Here is a 19,817-nt window from a genome sequence, read left to right as displayed (position 1 = left end):
GGTGGGGGGGGTGGGGGGGTGGCGGAAATGAGGGTGGGGGGGGGTTGACACTTGCTGTAAGGGGGGAAGGAGGGTTTTGGGTGCAGTGGTCGCATGGGTATGTCGTACATGGGCATAAGTGAGAGGTGGGAAGGACGGGTGTTTAGGACTTCACTCGGGACACCGCCGTACGATTTTGGGTTAGTGTGACGTAGATTATTTCCGTTGCCTCAAGGTCTAACCACCTGTAACCACCAACCAACCTACTGCCTGAATTTCCTCGCAGGCGGCGCCGCCCTGCTTCGGGCCCATTACGAGCGGCGGCATCCCAACGACCCAACCGCCGCAACCGCCGCCCTGGAGCGGTTGTTCGCGGCCATGGCGTCGAAGAAGCTGTGCTTGTCCTTTGAAATGGTAATAGTACGGAAACACACAACACACAAGTACATACAGACATACCGCACACAGAGACGTGCACATACATACAGACATACCGCACACAGAGACGTGCACATACATACAGACATACAAGGCCCTCTCCAAACCCCTCCACTCCTTTTCCCCATCCGACCTACCTGCACCCACAGACTTACATGCCGACACACATGCACATACAGACATACATACAGACAGACACACGCACACCGGTCTGATTACAGGTCACTGGGTGTCACGGCCACCACGGCCAGCTCCCGGCCGCCGAGTACCTCGTCACCACCGCCGCGCACACCCTCGACCCCGTCACCGGCGCCCCCGCCTTCCTAGACTGGTTGCCCTTCCTGGAGCTTTGTACGGAGTACGGCCTGCCCACAAACGACACGTGGGTTGTGGCGGGCGGCAGCCGCGCGGCCGCTGTACGACAGGCGCTGGACTCCCTGGCACTGCGCGGCGGACCCACGGGTCACGCGATGCGTGTGCTGGACGAGCTGGTTTCGGAGGAGGTTGAGGGGGCGGGGGATGGGGGTTGTTTGCGGTTGCCTGGCACGTACCCGCACGACGGATGGCAGGGGACGCGGCTGGAGGGTTTCGTGGTTGCGGCCGGACAGCCCCTGGGGGCCCAGGTGAGATCTCACACTTGCGTGTGCGTGCGTATGTATGTATGTATGTATGTTTGTTTGTATATGTGGGTGAGAATTTATACAGCCGGTGTGCATGTGCGTATGTATGTATGTATGTATGTATGTATGTATGTATGTATGTATGTATGTATGTATGTATGTAAGATGTAGATTACACTGTGGGCCGCAAAACGGGGCGGGGGGAGGGAGCGGGGCCGAAGCCGAAACACCGCGCAAGGGTCGGGAGCACTCAGTCCACAAGTCGCGGCTCGTCGGCTCGTCCTGTGTGCTCCCGACCCACCTCCCGACTCAGTCACTCAGTCGCCCAGCTCCTCCACAGGAGGACAAAGGCGTACAGCGCTGAAGTGAGATCACGACAACCGGGCTGTCACGTCGGGGGGGGGAGGGGACGCGACTCAACGAAACCCAGATCCAGATCCAAATAGGGTACGGGCTCCCCGAAGCCCCCGGCCCGGCCCATGGGGGATACAGACCCGTCCCTGGTCCTCTCTCCCCTCCCCCCTCCCCAAACCCAAGGGTGACATCCCCCACGGACACCCACCTTCACGCTTCACTCGTTCGTGGTTCGTCTCCCCCCTTCAACCCCATCTCCGGGGGGGGCCCCCCGTGTATAGGTTGCGTCAGGAGGCCCCAGGGTGGGTCCTCCGGAGCCGCCGTCACCCCCCTCCCCACGTCAACCCCTAGACAATCCGTCTTACCAACTCCCCCCTAGCTTCACTACATGCAGCTATGGTGTTGTGTGCTGTCGTGCGGTGCTGCGGCGATGCGTCCGTGCGTTTGCTGGTCGTGCAGGAGATGAGCCGCCTCCGGGCAATCCGCGATGTGCTGGAGGGGGCCAGGCTGCCGCTAGAGGTGGTTCCGGAGCACCTCCGTCAGCCATACAAGTACGCCCTGGGGGAAGCAACGACGGCCGCAGCAGCGACGGCGGCAGCAGCGACGGCGGCAGCAGCGACGGCGGCAGCAGCGACGGCGGCAGCAGCGACGGCGGCAGCAGCGACGGGGGCAGCAACGACGGCGGCTGCCGCATCCGGCGCTGTACGGTCGCATCTGCAGGCCGCCGCTGCGGCCTGGATGCCGCAAGCGGCGCTTCCGTACGTTTCACCCGGCGACGGCGAGAGCAAACGCGTGAAGGAGCTGCTGATGTCGCAGATTCCCGAAGGACTCCAGGACGGCAAGCCGTATATGGAATTGTCGTACAGCGGCGGCGGCGGCAACCGTCGGGTGTACAGCAGATTGGCTCTGCAGCAGCTGGATACGCAAGGCCTCCAGGTACGGCGAACCCGAATCTTCCGTACCCGAATCATCCCTCCCCACCACTCGCACAAATACTGTTTGCTGCCTTTCGTCGTTTGCCGCTTGCCGTACTGCGCCGTACAGGGGTTGCTGGCGGGGGAGCTGGCGGAGGAGGAGTTGGCGGCGGCGGCGATGGGCGGCGGCAGCTGTCCTTCCCGGGCGCAGGCCCTGAGGGAGGTGGCAACGGATGCGGCTACCGCGACCGACACCGGGAGGCTTCTGGTGGGTACAGACCCATGGGTCTGTGTGTCTGTGTTTCTGCCTGTGCGTGTTAGCGCTGCACCGTGCTACACCCTACCGTGTGCTTTACAGAGTGTGTTTCGTGATTGGAAGCGTATGTACATATGTACATTGTATGTATGTATGTATGTAGGTATGTATGTATTCCTCTCGTGATTCCAATCCCTTTCTCCCTGTCCCCGTTGTTGCCGCGGATGCTGCCGCAATCACGACCGACTGACTGACCGACGAACCCCCACCGACCGACTTGCCCCATGGTTCATTCAACGGCGTCGCCGCCGCCGCCGCCGCCGCCAACAGGTTCGCGCCATGCGCGCCCTGTCAGGTCGCCCCGAAACCGCCACCACCACCCTGCGATACAAGAAAAAGATGATCATGTGGACCTTTCCTCCCGACGACGGCGACGGCGACGGCGACGCCGCCGCAGCCAACGGCGGCGTTGTGGGCTACAGCCTCATGACATTTGTGATTCGCAACGGCTTGCCGGCTCTCCGACAGGGCGCCTCCAACTACGCAGCCTACGTAGACAACTTGGTTCGGCGCAGCTGGGGGCTGCCGGCGTCGCAGGTGGCGCAGGTAACGGAGCGCGGAGGTGTGTGTAGAAGGGAGTAGAAGGGTGGTGTGACTGCCGACTTCGTGTTGTTCATCGAGCCGGGGCAGCTGACGTCCCCGTGCTTGTGTGTGTGTGTGTGTGTGTGTGTGTATGTGTTCTGCTACACATCGATCCTGGCCTGACGCTGGCCAGGGGCACCTAACCGTATACCCCAACGGGAACGACCGCCGAAGCACTCTCCTCCTTGTGGGGGGAGAGGGGCGTGAGGGGTCCCCACAGTCCCCTCCTGCTCGACCGAGGGCGCACACACACACACACACACGCGTTTCCCCCTTTTGTTAACAAAGAGAGCACGGTAGCTACCAAGGCCCCAAAACATGTATGTATGTCCGTCCTGCAATCCCGGTACTGACCCGCAACCCTGTGTGGATGCAGGTGCAGCACTTTGCCCGCTGCTGGGCGGCCTGGGTGGCGGCGCGGGGGGGTGCCGCGGCGGTGGAGGAGTATCGGTACCTGGACGTGGCGGAGCCGTTCGTACAGGAGTTCCTGAAGCGGCGAGGGGCCATGGCGCTGAGTGGGCGCCCCGAAACCGCCTTCCAGGTCGGTCATTCTCACGGGGGGCAGTGCTTTTTGGGGGAAGCGGGGGATGAATGGGCGTGGAGGGGAGGGAGGGGGGACAGCAGGCGCGTGGAGGCCAGGTGGGGCCGGATGCACAGGCCCCGTGTGTGTATGTGTGTGTGTGTTTAGGGATGTGGTTTGATAACTAAGCCGCTGATTTTAACATCAATGTGCCTTCTTATAAATCCGTATTATTTAAATTGTCGAGAGCCACGATGTAGGATGGTCCAGTGCTGGTGTGACCCATGGGTCAGTGGTGGTGATGGGTTTCTTGGATCCCCCTATGTTACCGTACTGCTTCACGTCACTTCCTGCACCCAGTTTGCATCCGTGCCATGACGTTCACATTCTCCCTCTGCACCCGCACCCCCACCCGCACCCGCACCCGCACCCGCACCTCTGCCCCCGCCCCCACCCCCACCCGCATCTGCACCCTCAGGGAGTCCTCATCTGCGTGGACACGTCAGAAGCTTTCACGACAGCGTTACGTCGCGCAGTGGCGCCCTCCCTGGAGATCAAGCCGGCCAAGCTGGGAGACACGGGGTTTAGCAAGGGGATGGTGCCAGGGGGTGTCATGATCTGGCTGCAGGTAGGCGGGAGCGCGTGTGCGTGTGCGTGTGTTTGTGGGGTGGGTGGGGACTATGGTATGTAAATGTGAGGGGGGATTCTGGCGGGTGCAGGGGGTTGGATACGGAAGGGAGTGAGCAGGAGGGATAGGTGAGGGGGAATATTACCATCATCATCATCATCATCATCATCATCATCATCATCACCACAACAATCATCACTACAATCACCATCATCATCATCCTCACGCGCACTTGCATTTCTCCTCGCGGGCTATTCGCCATGTGGCTGTTCGACCCGGGATAGCTGAGTGCACATATGCACACATACACACATGCATACATGCATACATATACACATATACACATACATACATGCTGACGCACACATGCATGCATGTCTGCATCCCTCCCTCCCTCCCGCCTCCCTCGCCAGCCCGGTAGCGAACTGCCCAAGAAGCTGCGGGACTTCCTGGCGGCGGGGGCGGCGCCCTTCACCTGGCTGGTGACGGCGGCTCCACCGAGAGAAACAACCGGACCAGACAACGAGCAGGCGGCCAAGCGGCAAAAGGGCCTGGCGCAAGCCAAGGTACGGCGATATGTCATTGATTAAATGCACGACGCAGTTTCCGCCGCGTGGCAGCGTGAGTCGTACATATTTTAATTGGTTGTTGGTTATCGGTTGTTATTATTATTGTATCATTCACCAATGGCCACACCCAAATAAATAAACAAAACAGATTGGGGCCATTACGGCGGCGCTTGGCGCTGACGGCGGAGCGAGACGTGTACGGCAAGTCACGCTGCCGGCGCCTGAGGATGACATCGACGGCGCCGTCAGCGCCCAGCTAGCGGCGGAGGTGACGGGATGGCTGGGTGTTGGCTCTCCACTTCCGCCAGCGGATCCCGCCGTCGCAGCGTACTTTGTGACTATCCCTGGAGCTGGCAAGAGCGTGCTGACAAAGGGGGTGATGACGTTGCCGGTTGCGGCGGCGGCGGATGGGTCGCAGCAGCAGCAGCAGGTGACAGTCAAGGTGCGTCAGGTGGCTAGGTGGCTGCGGTGTCATTACGATGGGGGGAGGGGATCGCTGCCGGGGTGAGAGTGTGTGTGTGTCTGTTATATAATGATCTGCGCCGTGTGTGTATGCGGCCGACGCGTTGTTGACACACGGACCCACCGATGATCATCGAGCCTGCAGGGCCCCTGGCCCCGTAACCCATGACCCATGGGTCGCTTTGTCACTGGCATCTCCATCGCTCTTACCCCACCCCATCCCAACCCTCGTACCAATCCATAAATCTCTCTAATGGGCCAGGTCCTAAACAGCGACACGCTGAAGAAGACGGTCAAAAACTTCAACCCCAATCGGTGAGTACGGGCGACCATGTGCGTTGCGTACGGCGTACGACATCTCTACTCTGTCCAGCAAATGCACGCCAAGCTTACGTGTGGCGCAAAAGCCCAAACAAGCCACCGCCGTAGGGAGTCCGGGGGGGAGGAATACTTCAACCTGGCTAATGAGGACTCGGCCTAGCCATGCAAAACCCCCTCTTCTCCCCGCTTCTCCTACGCCCCAGCCACCTACCCACCCCGACCCACCTACAGCCCCAACAGAATCCGCTGCCCATCCGCACACAAACACACAAACCCGGCAGTTCCTCCGCATGGCTCTCAGCTCCTGAGGACACACGCGTAACCCATACCGACCCGGCTCCCCTTTGCCGTACATTCCGCGTGTTGTACAGGTACTGGTTTGAGGTGGCTGCAGCAGCTGACAGCTGTGTGGGCGGAGGCCATGTGACGGTGTCCGTGGCGGATAAGAACCTTGTGCCCTCCCCCCCGGGAAACATCAACCGGGCCCTGGAGCCGCTCAAGGGCACGGGTGAGGGGTTGGGGGAGCGCATGTAGAGAGAGTGTGTGTGTATAGCAATGTTCGGAGCAACGTCCGGAGCGAAAATGGATTATTGCTCGGTACACGTGCGGCTGGTGGGCGGGTGGGTGGCGACGGGGCGATGACATGTGGAAAAACAAACTTGAGCGACCTTTATTTTTATTATTATCATTTTCTTTGGATTACAAACCCCCTGTTCGATCCCTATCCCAAACCAACTCCGGTCACAATCCCCCTGATCCTGATCCCCGGGGGCTTACGTCAATACACACACGCGCGCACGTGTGCACACAGGTGTGGCCAGTCTGGCGATAGTGCCCGTCGTGGCCGGTCCGTCAACTCTCTCCGCGCCCGCGCCCGGGTACGGCGATCTGTACGGCGGTCTGCCCGACCTGCCCTTCCCCTTGGAGCTCGTGGCGCTGTGTATGCTGCGCACGCTCAAACGGCGGGTGCGTGTTTGTGTTTGCGTGTGAGGGCGTGTTTTGGGGGACTTGTGTGGACTGTGTAGATGTAGGGGCATGTGTAACGGTTTCAGGTTTGTTGTACAACAAGCATCCAACTAACCAACGACCTCACTAATCATCCAATCAAGCAGCCAGCGAACTGGCGAACTCTCTTTTGCTCGTCCTCCTTTCATGCATGTGTTTGCCTGTATGTATATATGTATGCACTTGTACCCCCCATGTAACGGAATCAGCACTGAACAGGAGCGGACGTCTGTCGGCGCCCCACCCGCGTTTCGCACACATTCATACATACACTCATACAGGGCTGGGCTACTACTACCTGGGAAGAGGTGGTCCTCATGTCTCATCACTTCCTCAGCACTTCCTTTCTCGCGACTCATGAGAGATGGACACATACCATACACTCCTCTTGTTCACACACCCCACACCACGCCCACCCCAACACCCGCGCAGAACCACGAGGGAGGCCTGGACGGCGAGAAGGCCCCCTCCGCCGCCACCGTCGTCGCGATGTTCGCAGGTTTCTACCGCCATAAGAGACTGCCTGAGCTGCTGGAGGCGCTCCGGAACCTATTCACACGGGTCGTAGAGCTACCCATCATGCGTGGCGACGGCATCGCCGCCGGCGCTGCCGTTGCGGGTGGTGGCGCCGCCGCCACCGGTGAAGTCGGCGGCGGCGGTAGCGTGCCCGTGGAGGTTTTGCGTCACGTGGCGACGGGTGTACGAAATGTTTCGGAGCGAGAGAAACCACAGCTGCCGGCCGAGTGGGAGGCGCGGGCTCGGGAGCTGCTGTTGCGGCCGGATGTGGAGGCGGCGCTGGAGGTGCGTGCGTGCGTGTGTGTGTGTTACATAATGATCCGGGCCTGATGCTGGCCGGGGGCACCTAACCGTATACCCCAACGGGCATGACCGCCGAAGCGCTCTCCCCCTGGGGGAAGGAGGGGTTCGTGAGGGGCCACTATCCCCTCCTCCTCGGCCTTTGTCTCTAACTAACTCTTACCTGAGCTCTGCATGTGTGTATGTGTCTGTTGATCTCTGTACTGTGAAATAGGAAACTTGGAGCGGGAGTGTTGGTGTGTGGAAACGGGGGGGATGCATTGCTCAGGCATCTCCCGCGTGTTTGTTTGTTTATAAGTCTTTTAGACCTCCTCGTACCATATTACATATATTTCCTAAACAGGCTCTCCAGCTGCCCATGGAAGATGTACGGCGACATCTCGAGGCGGAGATCTCGGCCACCCTGGAGCAGGTCAGGGCCACCGCCAGTGCCGACGAGGGAGCCCTCACCTCGTCGCTGACGTTGCCAGTGGGGGGCTTGGACATCGGCGACGGGAGCGCCGCCAACGCTGCGGCGGCGGCCGCCGCGGAGGAGCGTGTGTCGTACTTTGCGGTTTCAGGGCTGGATGACGAGACCGTACGGGCGGCTGCTGGGCAAGTGCTGGCTCCAGAGCTTCACGCCAAGCTGCGTCGCGGTGCACTACACGTCACCTTGTGGCACCGGTACGCAGTACGTATTGTACGACATATGCATCCCGTTCGCATGTCGGCAAGGCCATTACGATGTTCTCTGTGTGTATTTTATCCTCATCGAATCCCCCTTTTCTTTATTACTCACACCCGTAACGGGTATCCTGTTCCTTCGCATTCTCCGGGCTCGGACCTCGCCACACGAACCTTGCGCTCAGCAACATCATTCTACAATACCTTGCGCCGTGGTTTCCGTACATTTATCGTATTGCCGTACAGGGCCGATTCTGAGCAAGGCTTTCGTACAGATGTACGGCAATCGCTAATGGGTTTGGTGGGCAGCCCTGTGCAGCTGGAGGTGACGGATGTTGACATCAGTCCGCAGGTGTGTATGTATGTATATATGTATGTGTGTGTGTCGTCCTGGTGCTTCGGACCCTCGTAGCCAGTCCTGGTCCCCTGATGCCCCATTGAAACCAGGCCCCTTCTGCTTTCCCTTTGGTGATGCATTGTGTTGTGCTGTGTTGTCGCGATGGTCCTTTACTCCTCCTCCTCTTCACCCTCCTAGTAATTTTCCTCCTTCCCTCCATATGATTATATCAGCATTCCCACCCCCCTAAATCATACCAGCACGTCACACCCATTGTCCACATACGTACATACACACACACTCCATGTCGTCCCGATGTCCCGGATGTTGGCGGTGTGCAGGTGGTGGCGGCGCATGTCAGGCTGGTGGATGCGGATGAAGCCATTCCCCCCAAGGCCTACCACCACATCACCCTCTTGGTGGGCACCGGGCTGGGGACATCCATTAGGGGTGTGGTGGGGGGTCTGTGGGGGGAATGTGTGGTGGGTAGGGAGTGACAGGGGGGCCCATCGCGTCACGGCACCAAAAGTAGGTAGACGCGGCTAGTTGCGCTGAGCCCCCACCCCCCAGTAGGTTCAGTCGGTCAACTCCCCAGGTGTTTCCTCCACCGGCGGAGCGTCTCTCGGAGGAGCGCATTCGAATCCTCTACCTTCCTCTTCCCCTTCGTCGCACCCCGTTCCCACCCAACCCCTCAGCCCCAGGTCCCGAGCTCTGTCCATCATGCTTTCCTGCCGCCCCTGCCCTCCCATCCTATCTCTAATTCTTGTTTTCAGGTGGAGAAGGGTCATACGGCGGTGGAGGCCAACAAGCTGCCCGCCAGACTGGCTGCGGGGGAGCCCGGAGTGGAGCGCAAACCCCTGCCCGGAGGCCCGCTGTTGCTGACCGGGGTGGTGACGGCGGTGGAGGTGGAGGCGTTGCCGCTGTAACCGGACGCGGCGAGGAAGTCGGGTGGGGTTAGCGAACGACCGCCCGTGATTTAGTCGTGGAAGTGGGGAATTAGTGTGTAGGGGTGGGGGGTTGTAAGTGCGTAGTGTACGGGGTACGCACCCCACGGCCATGTAACACACATTCTATGATACTTAGGAGACTTGTCTTTCGCCACAATTGTAACCACGACGTCTGCTTAAGTTTTTCTCAAAATAAATACCAACCTTTGGAGAAGCTGCTATGGCTGGGTGGGTGCTCCGTCCGTATCTGTCTTCGTAGCCGCTCTCTAGGCGATTCAAAATGTGACTCTTTGAACTCTTGGGCCCAGGTGCCGACGACGCCGTGAGAACACCTGCACCTTCTGATTTATCTGATCAGATAACATCCAATGCGCAGTGCGTCAATACAATCCGCCGCGGTGCTCCTGATGCTGTTGCTGCTGAACTGGGTCAGGGTTATAAGTGGAAGAGAGGCGCATGAGGTGGCGAACACAGACAGTCCGTGACGCATGTATCCTTACAGCCCATCCAGCACGATGTCGCAGCTGTCGCAGCGCAGCAAGGACGCACGGCTCAAACGCGCCGCGTTAGACAGTAAATAATGCTGTACGCCCATTTAAACGGGTAAACAGCATGTGAAGGTAGTGCTCTCGTACTGTGTCCCTTGGCTCTACTTTCTCCCGGGGAAGTGGGCTGAGGGTACGCCATCTCGTTATACCCGCCCAATATCCATCGAATTCCCAACCCGACAATGGGGCAAAAGCTGCAATGTCCCACATCCCACATCATCTAGAAACCATGTCAACCGTCTGTATCACCACATTCCACAAAGCAGGACCGGACCGGACCGGACCGCTTATCAATTCACAGCAGTTGGTCGGCCCCGCGCAGCGCTTCACACTCAGGCTACACCAATTCCATCGCTGGAAAAAAACTGGTACAAAATTGCGGGTGGAACTCGGAGCAGATGAGGGGGACTGCGGCTGAGACGCCGGCTCCAGCAGCTTACTGGCTCTCAGTGCTCTCCGAGCTGGCCGCTTCCGTTTGCCCGCTGACAACCATGTCCTTGTCTGATGAGTCGCGGCTACCCTCCTTCAACGCAAGCTTGGCCTGCACAGCGAACCAATGAGCCACGGTCCCCTAACCATTAATACGGACGCCCCTCTTCAATTGCTCGGCATTTGAACATAGAAAACTAACCTTGAACAAAGCCTGCTCAACGTAGGGCAGGACCTCCTTCTTCCAAGCAGCCTTGCGAATGGCCGTCTTGCTCTTGCTGGTCTTCTTCTTTGGCACGGCCGCCTCGACAACCAGAGCAGTTCGGCTGGGCGCCGGGAAAACCATCTGGCGAGCTGGCTGCACCCGAGATGTGGCGCTGAAGGCAGCGCTGCGCGACGAGGAAAGGGCCAGCATTCTTAAGGTGTGATAAAAACTAAATTCCTAAAATATCTAAGTGGCCCTGTAAGAAAGAAGATGTCAAAAGGAACAACCTATATCGGTGTAGTCTCGTCCTTCTTCGGCCGCCGAATGATTTTGTGGCTCGTACAAGACAGCGATGGGACAATAGACGACATCGCGGCCCCACACCAATCGCCTATTATTGGAGCCTACATCACATCACCAGCATTTCTTGATAAAGACTTGCTGTGGCAGTTGAGGTATGCACAGAGCCTTTGGACAGACTGCAGTCAGTCGCAGTCTCCATCTAACAATCCATAACAACTTATCATAATCAAAGGTTGCTTCCTCTTTGCATATTCCTGTCTACAATAGTTACACATGCAAATTGTTCTTGTGCTCGGGAACCACAGGGTTGAAGCTCCGGCAATTCGAAAGTGCAGCGTGGAAGCTTGGATTGTTAAACATGGTAACAGTGGGTCAGAAGATGTACGTGCTATAGGTACTCATACGGTTGCAAGGGAGATGAGGCTGCAAGCGTGGTTGCGGAAAGACATAACAGGGTGGCGCAAATCATCGACAGCCACCTAAGCTAAATCCTTGGCAGGATGCAAGGATAGAAATGCTCCTGGGTGGAGCCGGTGTGCCGTGTACGCAAGGGGTCCTCAGACAATAGCGCTGTCGTCCATTCCTTCTGGCATGTCACCGGACTCATTTAAACTTGTATTCCGGACTCCGCTAGACTCAGATGCAGGGAATGATTGAAAGCTCTTGTTGGTTGAAAAACACAAGCACGCCGCCAACAGCAGCCGCGGTGGAAACGCCATATACGGAAAAGACAGGCAGTCGACATGACTGGCTCCAAAACAGTCCCGTCATATTGACTCAAATCGGGATTTCTGCATTCCAGGCTCGGCTCATGTCCAAACGTGTACGGCATGTCACGCTGCCGGCGCCTGAGGATGACATCGATGGCGCCGTCAGCGCCCGGCTGGCGGCGGAGGTGACGGGATGGCTGGGTGTTGGCTCTCCGCTTCCGCCAGCGGATCCCGCCGTCGCAGCGTACTTTGTGACTATTCCTGGAGCTGGCAAGAGCGTGCTGACAAAGGGGATGATGACGTTGCCGGTTGCGGCGACGGCGGATGGGTCGCAGAAGCAGCAGCAGGTGACAGTCAAGGTGCGTTTGGGCTAGGTGGCTGCGGTGTCATTACGATGGGGGGGAGGGGATCGCTGCCGGGGTGAGAGTGTGTGTGTGTGTGTTATATAATGATCTGCGCCGTGTCTGTATGCGGCCGACGTGTTGTTGACACACGGACCCACCGATGATCATCGAGCCTGCAGGGCCCCTGGCCCCGTAACCCATGACCCATGGGTCGCTTTGTCACTGGCATCTCCATCGCTCTTACCCCACCCCATCCCAACCCTCGTACAAATCCATAAATCTCTCTAATGGGCCAGGTCCTAAACAGCGACACGCTGAAGAAGACGGTCATAAACTTATCCCCCGATCGGTGAGTACGGGCGACCATGTGCGTTGCGTACGGCGTACGACATCTCTACTCTGTCCATCAAATGCACGCCAAGCTTACGTGTGGCGCCAAAGCCCAAACAAGCCACCGCCGTAGGGAGTCCGAGCTGCAAAAAGTTTACCAAATTTCAATTGATAACTAAGCAGAACAATGAAAGATAAATTAATAGTTTAAAACATTTCGAAATCATATAATAAACGACCGGTTTTACGTGATGTATCTATTGATTTAGAACAGGGAATTTGTTTTATTGTTCCATAAACTCATGTTTGCAGCAATAGCTGCAACTTTATTGCTGCCTATATCAAAAACAACATAATTTGCTGATTTATGTTTTATGATTATTGTTAACCAGTTTAGCTATATCGGAAGTTCTATGATGACTACCATTTGATACACCACCTACATATAATATTTTTCCTTCAAAAAAAATCAAAAAATATCGAAAGACCTAACCAGAAAATCCCTTTGATTGACGGGGGAAAATGCTTCAACCTGGCTAATGAGGACTCGGGCTAGGCATGCAAGTCAAAACCCACTTCCCGCCTCTTCTCCCCGCTTCTCCTACGCCCCAGCCACCGACCCACCCCGACCCACCTACAGCCCCAACAGAATCCGCTGCCCATCCGCACGCAAACAAACAAACCCGGCAGTTCCTGAGGACACACGCGTAACCCAAACCAACCCGGCTCCCCTTTGCCGTACATTCCGTACTTCTGCCATCCCGGAGGCGTGTTGTACAGGTACTGGTTTGAGGTGGCTGCAGCAGCTAACAGCTGTGTGGGCGGAGGCCATGTGACGGTGTCCGTGGCGGATAAGAACCTTGTGCCCTCCCCCCCTGGAAACATCAACCGGGCCCTGGAGCCGCTCAAGGGCACGGGTGAGGGGGTGGGGGGAGCGCGTGTAGAGAGAGAGTGTGTGTGTAGCAATGTTCGGAGCAACGTCCGGAGCGAAAATGGATTATTGCTCGGTACACGTGCGGCTGGTGGGCGGGTGGGTGGCGACGGGGCGATGACACGTGTAAAAACAAACTTGAGCGACCTTTATTTTTATTATTATCATTTTCTTTGGATTACAAACCCCCTGTTCAATCCCTATCCCAAACCAACTCCGGTCGCAATCCCCCTGACCCTGATCCCCGGGGGCTTACGTCAATACACACACACACGCGCACGCGTGCACACAGGTGTGGCCAGTCTGGCGATAGTGCCCGTCGTGGCCGGCCCGTCAACTCTCTCCATGCCCGAGTACGGCGATCTGTACGGCGGTCTGCCCGACCTGCCCTTCCCCTTGGAGCTCGTGGCGCTGTGTATGCTGCGCACGCTCAAACGGCGGGTGCGTGTTTGTTTGCGTGTGCGGGCGTGTTTTTGGGGCTTGTGTGGGCTGTGTAGATGTAGGGGCATGTGTAACGGTTTCAGGTTTGTTGTACAACAAGCATCCAACTAACCAACGACCTCACTAATCATCCAATCAACCAGCCAGCGAACTGGCGAACTCTCTTTTGCTCGTCCTCCTTTCATGCATGTGTTTGCCTGTATGTATATATGTATGCACGTGTACCCCCCATGTAACGGAAACAGCACAGAACAGGAGCGGACGTCTGTCGGCGCCCCACCCGCGTTTCCCACACATACATACATACACTCATACATACATGTTCAGGCACTACTGGTGACGCACACACCGATGCCCCCGGAGGTTCCGGGATCGAGACCTGCCAGGGTCGAAAGTCCTTCCGATGGTGGAAGGTAAGAGTGCCCCTAGTCGATGGACGGTGGTGACCTGGGATAAAGTTGACTCGCGAGCCGACCAGGAATGGAGTTGGGCCGCCGTCGATCCGGCAGATTCCGTTGGATGCTGGTGGTGGGTGCGGAACCTGAGCGATCCACTGAGAAGTTGACTAGGGTGACTGGATGAGGGTGCCCCGAAGTACCGGGGAAGGCAGGGTTTCGCATGGGTAGCTGCCACGGGCGAAGATACACCCCCCTGTTTCACACATACATACATACATACATACATACATACATACATACACTTATACAGGGCTGGGCTAGTACTACCTGGGAAGAGGTGGTCCTCATGTGTCATCACTTCCTCATCACTTCCTTCTCGCAACTCATCAGATTTGAACACATACACGCTCCTCTTGTCCACACACACCACACCACGCCCACCCCAACACCCGCGCAGAACCACGAGGGAGGCCTGGACGGCGAAAAGGCCCCCTCCGCCGCCACCGTCGTCGCGATGTTCGCGGGTTTCTACCGCCATAAGACACTGCCTGGGCTGCTGGAGGCGCTCCGGAACCTATTCACACGGGTCGTAGAGCTACCCATCATGCGCGGCGACAGCATCGCCGCCGCCGCTGCCGTTGCGGGTGGTGGCGCCGCCGCCACCGGTGAAGTCGGCGGCGGCGGTAGCGTGCCCGTGGAGGTTTTGCGTCACGTGGCGACGGGTGTACGAAATGTTTTGGAGCGAGCGAAACCACAGCTGCCGCCCGAGTGGGAGGCGCGGGCTCGGGAGCTTCTGTTGCGGCCGGATGTGGAGGCGGCGCTGGAGGTGCGTTTGTGTGTGTGTGTGTGCATGTGTCTGTTGATCTCTGTAATGCGAAACGGGAAACTTGGAGCCGGGGGTTTGGTGTGTGGAAATGGACGGGATTCATTGCTCAGGCATCTCCCGCGTGTTTGTTTGTAAATCTGTTAGACCTCCTCGACCATATTACATATATTTCCTAAACAGGCTCTCCAGCTGCCCATGGAAGATGTACGGCGACATCTCGAGGCGGAGATCTCGGCCACCCTGGAGCAGGTCAAGGCCGCCGCCAGTGCCGACAAGGAAGCCCTCACCTCGTCGCTGACGTTGCCAGTGGGGGCCTTGGACATCGGCGACGGGAGCGCCGCCAACGCTGCGGCGGCGGCCGCGGAGGAGCGTGTGTCGTACTTTGCGGTTTCAGGGCTAGATGACGAGACCGTACGGGCGGCTGCTGGGCAAGTGCTGGCTCCGGAGCTTGTTCGCATGTCGGCAAGGCCATAACGACGTTCGTGTCTGTGTGTATTTTATCCTCATTGAATCCCCCTTTCCGTTATTACTCACACCCGTAACGGGTATCCTGTTCCTTCGCATTCTCCGGGCTCGGACCTCGCCACACGACCCTTGCGCTCAGCAACATCATTCCACCATACCTTGCGCCGTGGTTTTCGTGCATTCGTCGTATTGCCGTACAGGGCCGATCCTGAGCAAGGCTTCCGTACAGATGTACGGCATTCGCTAATGGGTTTGGTGGGCAGCCCTGTGCAGCTGGAGGTGACGGATGTTGACATCAGTCCGCAGGTGTGTATGTATGTATATATGTATGTGTGTATGTCGTCCTGGTGCTGGCTTCGGACCCTCGTAGCCAGTTCTGGTCCCCTGATGCCCCATTGAAACCAGGCCCCTTCTGCTTTCTCTTTAGTGATGCATTGTGTTGTGCTGTGTTGTCGCCATGGTCCTTTACTCCTCCACCTCCTCTTCACCCTCCTCACCCCCTGACCTCCTCACCCCCTCTACCTTCCTGATCCCCTCCGTCGCACCCCGTTCCCACCCAACCCCTCAGCCCCAGGTTTGATCAACCTGTCCCGAGCTCCGCCCGCCCAAGCTCTGCCCATCATGCTTTCCTGCCGCCCCTGCCCTCCCGTCCTACGTCTCTAATTCTTGTTTTCAGGTGGAGAAGGGTCATACGGCGGTGGAGGCCAACAAGCTGCCCGCCAGACTGGCTGCGGGGGAGCCCGGAGTGGAGCGCAAACCCCTGCCCGGAGGCCCGCTGTTGCTGACCGGGGTGGTGACGGCGGTGGAGGTGGAGGCGCTGCCGCTGTAACCGACGCGGCGAGGAAGTCGGGTGCGGCTCACAAGCGACCGCCCGTGATTTAGTCGTGGAAGTGGGGAATTAGTGTGTTGGGGGGGGGGGTTTGGAAGTGCGTAGTGTATACGTCTATGCGTGTATGTGTGCAGGCACGAGGCCTAGCTGCAGTGGGGTGGCAATGCTGCGTGCATGCCGCAGTGGACTGGGAGAACCCAAGGGCCCTATTTATCGCCAACGACGACGGCGGAAGTGTCCTTGCGATGGACGCATGTCGGGAGAATGGGCGCATGGTAAGGGGGAAAGGAGGACCGGCAGCAGCAGCAGCGAGAGGTGGTGGTCGTTGAGGGTGTGGAGGCCCTCGGGGTGTCGTGGCGAGTCGTGCAGGTGTCTTCTGGCGACTTCCTGGCTGATCTTCGACCTCCGCAACCTCCTCTGTAAATCGCCAAAGCAACTTCCTCCTTCCAAGTGATGCTGCGCTACGGCTTCCAGACGCACACGGTCCCACCGCGGATGCATATCAGTGGCACCTTCTCCCCCTCCTCTTGTCCGTGAAGCGGTCCCGTTTTGTAGTCCAGCGTTGGCCGGCCCCTACCCGAATTACCAGGGATACGCGACTAGATAGGGTGGGTAGGGATGTGTGTGTTTTACATGGCCATGGGATGCGTACCCCGTACCTGCAAACCGTCCAGTACGAGCCGAGGGCTCAATTCATTTAACCAAACCAAACCAACCAAACTCTTGGTGGCTGAAATCCACACAAGCACGCCGCCAACAGCAGCCGCGGTGGAAGCGCCATACACGGAAAAGACATGCAGTCGACATGACTGGCTCCAAAACAGTCCCGTCATATTGAATCAAATCGGGATTTCTGCATTCCAGGCTGCTGCTCTTCACTCGATTCTTCTCTCCGCAACTGGCGACGACCCAGGCTAAGAACTTACGGTGTAGTGCTACCGTTTATCCTTAAGGAACACAGCAACCCGAATACCTGGGTTGGGCACCGTTTTGCGCCCAACCCATGAATCCTATATAATAACAACGGACGCAGGAGGAGGGTAGCTGTAATGGGGGCATGACATCTGGGCCGCGCGTGAGCTAAAGGGCGCCATCAAGACGGGTTTCAACACCCGCATGCGGGGACATGACAGCATTCTCCTGAGAAGCCCAAGCCCTGCGCCACCACATCACTGCGGGCCATGTCACCGCGCATTGTCGTCCAACTGTACGGGTGTGTGTCAGGAGCCTTCATCGGCCCTTCTGGCGGGACTGGATGCCGGCGGGCTACAGGGGCGGCTACCAGGGCAGGGCCTGGGCGCCCTTAAGGCTGCACCACATACTCGTAACTTAGATGTTTGCTAGGCTGGGTACAAAAAGGCATGCTAGACATGTATCAGTTCCTCTAGATGCTCAGGTCGGTGTTCTGTCGCGGTCGCTGGCACTGCGGAGTCCTTGCAGTTATAGGAGTTCGCTGTTCCTGCAAGTGCCATAGAGCAGCAAGAAGTTTTCTGCGTTGAGAGCAATAATTCATGGCGTTCATGTATCGTTTTCAAGGTAAGTTGGTAAGTAGATCGTGGACGGTCAGAGCCAGGGCGGTGAGCCCTGGTCAGAGCTCGCAGGTGGCAACGGTGCAACGACCACGAATTCGTACCACATGTATCGTTAATGCGGTCGGAGTTCCCTGTTGCGCTTTGCGTGGCTTCGTAACAGAAAGTGCATATAGCCAAAAAATTAGTTGAAGATGTGGAGGCAGCTTCGTTTTCGTGAGGACAGGTTTGGCTGCCACCGATTCCCTTGTAACCCATGCGAGCTCGCCTAGTTGCTCGTCCTTCCTCCTCCTATTTCGAAAATGTAGCTGCTATTAAACAACACAATATCACCATGTCTTCGACTGAGCTGAGTGCTATGAAGCAAATTGGCGCGAACGTTGGAGATGCGACGCTTTTCGATGGCTTTGCTGTCTGTGGATTGACTTTACCATTAACCAGCATTCATGGGGACGATGTGGGGCCTAAATTGAATGAATGTCAGCGTTTTGCGCCCAGCCTTGTGGACCAGCTGTTCGTCCATGGACGTAAGCCACCTCTACAGCTTCCAACTGTAAGCAGGACTCAGTTCAATGAAATCTCATTTATTCGTATCAAAAATGCTGAGCTAGAAAGGCGACGCTAGGTTAGATGACAAAACCGCAAGCAGTAGCACAATCGTTTTGTCATCTGCCGACCTCCCCAGTGCTGCATGCCAGATGGAGTGGAAATCGTATCAGCGGAAAGGGCTGAATTTCGGCTCAGGTCCTCGGATTACTCGCCTGTGGTGTACTCGCTTGTCCTTACAGGTAAGAACGGTGTACGTTAATCGGCTCCGTGTCCATGTCCTAACGGACTCCATCGGACAGACACCTATGCCTCAACTTGCCTTAGCGCGCCTGCATCTATCGGGCCGCCCCTCCTCCTCCTCCTCCTCATGATCATCATCTTCGACCCCCCACCCAGTTACACCCGCTCCCTTAATCCACCTCAACCACCTGGCTGTTTTGGCCACATGAACCCTTGTTGGACGCGGTACTCGTCTCTTGTCAACGACCGTGTTAAATACACGCTCTCCCCGGGGTTTACTCCGCGTGAGGTCAAACCGGGCCCGCGGACTTCCCCTCCCAAACACATTAAGCCCCAAACCCCTCTCCCTCCTCGCCACCTAAGGCTGTCATAAGCACATAGCAAAGATGCACTAGCCAAATCCCCCCCAGAAAGGGGGGGAAGCGGGGGGAAGGGGGGAATTACCTTTTAGTCGGGTACACTTTGCTTGCGCTTGCTTGCACTGGTGCGTGAACGATACATAGTGCTTTGGGGGGCATTTCTTGCCCTTTAAATCAATGGTACTACCGTGCTTAATTTCGGGTGTGTTTATGTGGCTGGCTGAGGTACCGTACGGCCGTGGTGGTCTGTTCAGATCCACCTTGGCAACGTCGTGCATTTGTGCTTTCGTGCATTTCATGCTACGAGAACAAGATCGCATCCGCACCACCGCCCCTTACGCACTCATATGCCGTGCTATGCTGCTGGGGGCCCAGCGACTACAATATGCTTCATGAGCGAAATGGTACGAGTGTGCCTTGCCGTACTTTGCCGCTGCATTGTACCCAGATGAAGGTGGTCGACGTCTGTACGGCACCTGCCTCACCTACCTGGAGCCGCTGCCGCCCATCATCACATGCCGTCACGAACACCTCATCGGGGCGTATGGCACACGGGCCCTGTGCCTCGTCAGCAAGCTGCCGTACCTCACCACGGCGGAACAGGTGTGATGATGGCGAGGATTTGTGGTTTGTACGGCACACCCCACAGGCCCCCCCCCCGGTACATGCCGGGGCGATGGGGGGAACAAGAGATTTATCCGTTATGGCGGAGGCGGATGAACGGATGGGAGGCCAGTAGGGGTTGTTGGAGGGCAGTTGGAAGTTTAGGTGGTTAGGGTGGGTTAGTTAACAGTTGGTGGTGGAGAGGGCGTGATGAGGTGGTGGTGGAGATTAGTTTGCTGTGTGGGGCCGCTGGGAGCTCCCAACCCCTCCCTGGATAGGGGGTATGGGTGGTTGCGTGGTTGCGGTA

At 57.6% G+C, this 19,817-nt stretch overlaps 4 protein-coding genes across 4 annotated transcripts in view; 3 read left to right on the top strand and 1 right to left on the bottom strand.

Annotated features, from left to right (window-relative positions):
- Window positions 1-9,600, top strand: part of VOLCADRAFT_105196 (uncharacterized protein) — a gene marked incomplete at its 5' end in the record, with an annotated part of 11,362 nt that extends 1,762 nt beyond the window's left edge. The window contains 18 exons of the mRNA XM_002951731.1: window positions 266-399; window positions 639-1,040; window positions 1,851-1,910; window positions 2,112-2,327; window positions 2,436-2,573; window positions 2,892-3,167; window positions 3,580-3,744; window positions 4,202-4,351; window positions 4,765-4,917; window positions 5,069-5,362; window positions 5,645-5,697; window positions 6,075-6,211; window positions 6,515-6,669; window positions 7,141-7,509; window positions 7,868-8,187; window positions 8,434-8,539; window positions 8,866-8,943; window positions 9,298-9,600. Of these exons, the coding sequence (XP_002951777.1) occupies window positions 266-399; window positions 639-1,040; window positions 1,851-1,910; window positions 2,112-2,327; window positions 2,436-2,573; window positions 2,892-3,167; window positions 3,580-3,744; window positions 4,202-4,351; window positions 4,765-4,917; window positions 5,069-5,362; window positions 5,645-5,697; window positions 6,075-6,211; window positions 6,515-6,669; window positions 7,141-7,509; window positions 7,868-8,187; window positions 8,434-8,539; window positions 8,866-8,943; window positions 9,298-9,450 (3,359 nt within the window). The 3' untranslated portion in view covers window positions 9,451-9,600. The remainder of the gene's footprint in view (window positions 1-265; window positions 400-638; window positions 1,041-1,850; window positions 1,911-2,111; window positions 2,328-2,435; window positions 2,574-2,891; window positions 3,168-3,579; window positions 3,745-4,201; window positions 4,352-4,764; window positions 4,918-5,068; window positions 5,363-5,644; window positions 5,698-6,074; window positions 6,212-6,514; window positions 6,670-7,140; window positions 7,510-7,867; window positions 8,188-8,433; window positions 8,540-8,865; window positions 8,944-9,297) is intronic.
- Window positions 9,601-9,967: 367 nt separating this feature from the next.
- Window positions 9,968-10,920, bottom strand: prpL32 (plastid/chloroplast ribosomal protein L32; the record flags this gene model as incomplete). The annotated part of the gene is made up of 3 exons (XM_002951635.1): window positions 10,651-10,920; window positions 10,460-10,560; window positions 9,968-9,995 (listed from the first exon to the last, which is right to left on the bottom strand). Exons 1-3 carry the CDS (start codon window positions 10,861-10,863, stop codon window positions 9,968-9,970), a joined length of 342 nt encoding a protein of 113 aa, XP_002951681.1. The 5' UTR covers window positions 10,864-10,920.
- Window positions 10,921-11,314: 394 nt separating this feature from the next.
- On the top strand, window positions 11,315-16,230 carry VOLCADRAFT_92267 (uncharacterized protein; the record flags this gene model as incomplete). The annotated part of the gene is made up of 9 exons (XM_002951730.1): window positions 11,315-11,323; window positions 11,759-12,025; window positions 12,307-12,359; window positions 13,121-13,257; window positions 13,564-13,712; window positions 14,568-14,936; window positions 15,117-15,394; window positions 15,602-15,707; window positions 16,078-16,230. The coding sequence occupies 9 exons, from the start codon at window positions 11,315-11,317 to the stop codon at window positions 16,228-16,230; spliced, it is 1,521 nt and encodes a 506-aa protein (XP_002951776.1).
- A 1,511-nt stretch (window positions 16,231-17,741) lies between these two features.
- The window catches only part of VOLCADRAFT_92266 (uncharacterized protein), a gene marked incomplete at both ends in the record, with an annotated part of 2,836 nt that continues 760 nt past the window's right edge, over window positions 17,742-19,817 (top strand). The window contains 3 exons of the mRNA XM_002951729.1: window positions 17,742-17,774; window positions 18,445-18,547; window positions 19,356-19,510. Of these exons, the coding sequence (XP_002951775.1) occupies window positions 17,742-17,774; window positions 18,445-18,547; window positions 19,356-19,510 (291 nt within the window). The remainder of the gene's footprint in view (window positions 17,775-18,444; window positions 18,548-19,355; window positions 19,511-19,817) is intronic.

The sequence above is a fragment of the Volvox carteri genome, assembly GCF_000143455.1.
Source record: "Volvox carteri f. nagariensis unplaced genomic scaffold VOLCAscaffold_25, whole genome shotgun sequence".
In the NCBI taxonomy this organism is placed as follows: domain Eukaryota; kingdom Viridiplantae; phylum Chlorophyta; class Chlorophyceae; order Chlamydomonadales; family Volvocaceae; genus Volvox; species Volvox carteri.
Note: the sequence above shows the minus strand (reverse complement) of the source record. Positions and strands in the feature narration are given on the sequence as shown.